The sequence below is a fragment of the Lipotes vexillifer genome, unplaced genomic scaffold (assembly GCF_000442215.2).
Source record: "Lipotes vexillifer unplaced genomic scaffold, Lipotes_vexillifer_v1.1 scaffold921, whole genome shotgun sequence".
NCBI lineage: Eukaryota > Metazoa > Chordata > Mammalia > Artiodactyla > Lipotidae > Lipotes > Lipotes vexillifer.
This window is the reverse complement of record NW_006787800.1, coordinates 2,199,382-2,204,713: the sequence shown is the minus strand read 5'-3', so window position 1 is coordinate 2,204,713 and position 5,332 is coordinate 2,199,382. Positions and strand designations below refer to the sequence as shown.

General features: G+C 52.5%; 1 protein-coding gene across 1 annotated transcript in view; it reads left to right on the top strand.

The window, feature by feature from the left end:
• The window catches only part of LEMD2 (LEM domain nuclear envelope protein 2), an 18,174-nt gene that overhangs the window by 5,232 nt on the left and 7,610 nt on the right, over positions 1-5,332 (top strand). The window contains exons 3-4 of the mRNA XM_007460846.1: positions 1,593-1,668; positions 4,672-4,748. Coding sequence (XP_007460908.1) covers positions 1,593-1,668; positions 4,672-4,748 — 153 coding nt within the window. The remainder of the gene's footprint in view (positions 1-1,592; positions 1,669-4,671; positions 4,749-5,332) is intronic.

Here is a 5,332-nt window from a genome sequence, read left to right as displayed (position 1 = left end):
CCTGCTGAAACCCTGGGGATGGGCTGGGAGTGGGTGTGTTGTCTTAATCAGGCTGTCTCGTTGTCTGGTACCTTCTGTCCTTTAGGTGATATCAGCCCTGCTTTGCCTAAATGTCTGTGAGTTTGAAACAGTATTAATTGCTACTGCTTTTTTTTTTTTTTTCCTGGTTGCGACAATAATAGATATTTAGAAAATTTGAAAAATGTGACAAAAATCGCTCGTGATTCTGAGACCTAGAGATAATCACCATTAACGTTTTGGGAGCATTTCCTTCTCACCTTATCTCTCTGTGTATGTGTGTCTGTAGAATTGGGATCTCTGTGTATTTAGTTACATTTGACACTTAATTATCAACTTTTCCCATATTGTTAAATAGCATTTAAAAAGTAGTTGGGGTTTCTAACTCTACTAGGAGGCATGTCAGTTGTTTCTGGACATTTATAGTCGTGTGCATAAATCTTGGTCGCATCATTTCATACCTTGTAAAGGCATTAGGGTCTTTAGGCCATGTGAAGGGACAAATCTTGGCCTCTGAGACTGTTAGAAACCAAATTAGACCAGGGCAACAAATGAGCCCCGAGAAAGGGCTCCTCCTTGGTTCCTTCTGTAGCTGCAGAGCCAGGTCCAGAACCCAGACCTTTGACTTCCAGTGCAGGTCTCTGCCCATTGACAACCCAGAAGAGGCCTGGAGTTTGAGGGGTGGGGGCTTGGAGTCGACTGGCCACACTCCAAGTGGCTCCACCATCTACTATGAACTGTGGGTTTTTGGTGGTCCACTTAAGGTCTCTAAACCTTGGACCCCTCGCCTGAGAAATTGGGGTACAGTGAGGAGTGCAGCGAGGATGCAGTGCTCCCTCACATATAGACCACTCAGCATGGTACCCGGCCTGTCGTCCACTCTCAAGGAAGAGCGGTCTTTTTTAAATGTTCCAAATCCAGTGAGTCTAGCAAAACGGTGTCCCCACTGTTACAGGTGCTGAAGGAGTAAATGTGCAGATATTCTGATTTTCTCTCAGGTGACATTTTCTCCCTACAGTTGCAAGATTCCTCGAAATTTTCCATTTCCAGGGAAACGCAGTCTAAGATTAAACATTTGCATCAGATAATCCACAAAGTAGACAATCCACAGGCAGATTGTAGACACTTGGCTCTCCAAAAATGGACAGGAATGGCCCACGGGGGAGACCAGACTGCATCATGCAGCATTTGCTCTTCCCTCCGAGGAGACTGGGCTCCTGCATTTCCCCACAACCACACCGCCCCTGCTCCACGGCCCCACCAATGGCCTTTATTCCAACGGGGACCCACGGGGCAGAGGCCCAGGAGCCTCCAGGATGGTGGACCCTTAGTTACTGTGTCTGCTGTCCATCTGCCTCTGCTTTTATGGTGTTCTTTTCAGTCAGTTAACCCAGTATATATCGGCCCTATCCCTGGGCCCACCCCTTTGCAGAATTTGTTGTCGTTGTTGTTCTAAAGTATGAGGTGTACCTTGCTGTTGAGTCCTTGACGGTGTAGCTGAACAGGTAAAATCAGACAGACAGGCCCCCCTCACCCACCCCTCTTTGCTGACCGCTTGTCCCGTGCCCTTCCAGTTCTGTCAGGCCAAGCAGAAGGCGGCCTTGCTGGAGCTGCTGCACGAGCTGTACAACTTCCTGGCCATCCAAGCGGGTGAGTAGGTCTCCCGAGGCCCAAGACTCCTCATGAGCGGGTTGTGGGCTGAGATGCCGTGTCATCTCCCAGAAGACATGCTCAGAAGCCCAGTCTCCCCTTCCCTGCCTCCCCACAGACGCATCTTGTTTAAGCCTTGCATCTGGGCAAAACGCATAGGTTCCTGAAGGATCCCAGGGGTCCTGGCATGTGCATAGGCCTTTTAGCAGGTGTGCCCCCTTCTCTGGGATGCCCCCCACCTAATGTTCTGGGGGTCCATGTTGCACTGGCAGGGCCCAGGCCTCAGGTCTTCTCAGAGTCTGGGTCCCCCAACCTGGAGGGCCTCCCTGTACCAGGTGGTCGGCCCAGCTCAGTGCGGAGGCCTCTGCAGGTGGAGCGCTCTGAGCGGTGGGCCGAGCGCCTTCAGGCCCGGCCCGCCCTCCCGGGCCCTGGTGTCCCATGTCCCCATCTGGCTGTGGGACACCGGACAAGTCGCTGACATCTCAGGGCCTCAGTCTCCCCGTCTGACTGAATGATCTTGGGTCTGTCTTTTCTTAACCAAATGAAAGCCAAGTGCTGTTCTCTAGAGGCCCCCCCTGAAATCTCCTCCATCCAGAAGGCTCCCCCACTGTTTTCTTTGGTAAACATGTTCCTTGAGGCCAGAGATGGCACCTGCATTATACTGTGTCCTGCCCGACACCTGGCATCCAGGATGCTCTCCAAATGACTGATGACGTGGGTGACGGCTCAGGGCTTGTGCCTGTGTTAAGTGTACTCGATGCGAGAACCAGACGTCAGTCTGGGAGGTTCAAGGGGCGCCTCTCACCTGTAGGGCCAACCCTTGTCTAAGGCTGTCGCCGGGAAGTCAAGGTTGGGTGGACTTGTACTGGGCCCTTAGTCCTCAGGGCCAGTCTTGTGGGCCTCATCTCTGCCGCCTCCTCCCTCCTGACTGCTGGGAGACTGGAGTGGTCAGGGAGGCTTCTGTGAGCTCCTCAGAGGAGAGGTAGGAGTTGAGGCTCACAGCATCACAGTCATCTGTGGCCCAGGTGCTTGGCATATAAATTCTGGCCTGAGGGGGTGTTTGAAACCTTTGTGACTCAATTGTGGTCCAAGGTCCAGCAACATCAGTGTCACCTGGGAGCTTACTGGAAATGCAGAATCTTAGTCCCATCTCAAACCTATGGAATCAAAGTCTGAATTTTACTAAGACCCCCAGGGTATAAAGTCGAGAAGCTCTGCTCTTAAACTGTGGATCCTAGTAGACAGTTCTCCATGCCACCCTCCTTGTGTGGTCCTGGCTCATGCCATCAAGGGGCCTAGTACCCACCGTCTTCCCACAAGCCAAGCACGGGCAGCCCTGAGGGTATGCATCTCAATGAGACAGGCCGCAGGGCCGTGCAGGCTCTGTACTCAGCCATACTCCCTCCCCCCACCTCCTGCTGGAGGTCAGCTATGGATAGGGCACTGGCTGGCCTTTGCAGGATACAAGGTGACTCAGCGCAGAATCCTGCCCACAGGCTGCCTGTGGTCTAGTAGAAGAGATAGGCTACCTACCCCCCTGACCACTGAGTGGTATAAAATGCCATTGGATGAGAACCAAGAGGCCAGAACTTCTGGGAGGCACAATGCCTTTTAGCTAGAGTGGTCAGGAAAGCATCATAGGGGAGGTGGCATCTGTGCCAGGCCTTGAAGCCCAGGTGGGATTAGTTACGTATTTGTGGGGGAAAGGTGGGGCCAGAGAGGCAGGAAATTATAGGGGCAGAGATGGAAGCAGCTTCACGAGGAAGGAGAAACAGAGGGAATGGAGTTTGGAAAGGCCAGTTGAGTCCCACCCTGGCTGGCCATGGTTGCCAGGCCACCGGGAATCCCTTCTGAAGGCAGTGAGGGCTGGGAATGCTTTTGAGCAGGGGAGTGATGGACGGAGAGCCAGGTGCCAGGGAGGCAAATGTGGCAGCAGTTTGAGTGGAGCAGTGTCAATTTAAGCAGAATCATTTTAAAGCTTTGTTGACCAAACATGGATGAGAAAGGGGAGAGGAGGAAACCAGGAGACCTTGGCAGTGGTCCTGGCAGGCCTAAGCAGGGCAGGGTGATCTGGGTGGGGCAGGAGCACAGGAGAAGCCAACTGATTCTCAGGGGACCCAGAAGGACTGGATCAACTTTGAAATAGGAGAATTTGGCTGTGTTAGGCAGGCTTCAGTTCATTCTCAAGATTTTTTCAATATTATCTTCAGCCACTCCCACCCCAGCACACACACAGACTGGCCATCGCAGCCCCCAGGCTGTGCCAGGTCAAGGGCCGTCAGGCCGTGTATGGGGGATGAAGATCTTGTGCGGGCCCAGCCCTGCACTGTCCCTGCTTCCAGGGGGTCTAGTGGTGAAGCAGCACCTGGTGGGTGATCAAGAGCCGAGGGCTGTGGCAGGGCCCCAAGTCCAGCCGATTTGCCTGAACAAGAGTCCCCTAGGGCTGGGGGCTTTTCAGAGGGGCTGAGCCTTGGGCCAGGCTGGGAGCCTGGGCAAGACTAAGGGGGAGGCTCCCAGCTCCCTCCTAGGTGGGAGCCAGCCACCCAGGGTGCTCAGAAGAGAGCTTTGGAGCACCATATCCGGGCCCTAGCACATAGACGCCCCTTTTTCCATGGAGCATTTTGGACATCCCTCCCTAGGGCCCCTCAAAACCTGGCATTCTAGGTCACCTGCCTGTGTCATGGGTCAAAATCCCTGCAATGCAACAGCCTCCCTGCCTTTCTTTTTTTCCCAAGCTGCGTTTATTTTTAGTGCCATCCCAGTGCCTTCCGAAGCTGTCTCTCTGATCCTTTTAGGGATCAGTTGCAAACAGACCTTGGTATTGGGCAGCTTTTTAGTCATTTAATGCAAATCGCTGCACTGCTTTGCAGGTCAGGTTTTAATGATCTGGAATCTATCCGATCAGAGCTGATGGCTTGATTTTTGCTGCAGTTTTTAGTTGGTTTCAGGGTAAATTTTTTTCACCTCTTCTTTGTATTTGAATGTGTGTTTTTTCCCTCCTAGGTAATTTTGAATGTGGAAATCCAGAGAAGCTAAAAAGCAAATGCATTCCTGTAATGGAAGCCCAGGAATATATAGCAGTAAGTAGGCTGCAGTGCGCGTCCGTTCCCAGGAGGTCCTGGTGCTGTTGTGTTGATCCCTCGGGCCCTGCGTTTTTTTTTCCCTTTTTGTTTTGTGTTTGCTTTCCCTTTTTTTAAAAAAAAAATTGTTTTAACTCAGTTGAGTGTTAGGCTACCTTAAGTTAAGGCAGTGATGGGGTGACTGGGCCCAAGGTGAGCTGTGAGCCAGAGCCAGGCCTGCCGCAGCTCGTTCCTGACCTGCTGCTCCCTGACCAGCCGGCATGGGCTGCTGCCACTGCCCCTTCTTTAAGTGGCCCTGTGACTTGCTCTTCCTTTGACTCATTTTTTTCCCCCCTTCTCAGCAGCCTTAAGACATTTAACCTGTCATTCTCTCCCCTCAGGATTACCATCTGGGTTGCTCTGAGTCCATTTGATTTTCAGTGTGGCCTCAGGATGACAGAATTACAGATTTTTGGAACTGGCAGAAACCTAAGGGGTCACCTCGTCCAATTTTCATTTCACAGATGAGGAACCTGAGGCCTAGAGAGGGGAGGGACTTGCCCAAGGCCACACAGCCGGGACTGGCCGCAGGGCCGCCACCCCGA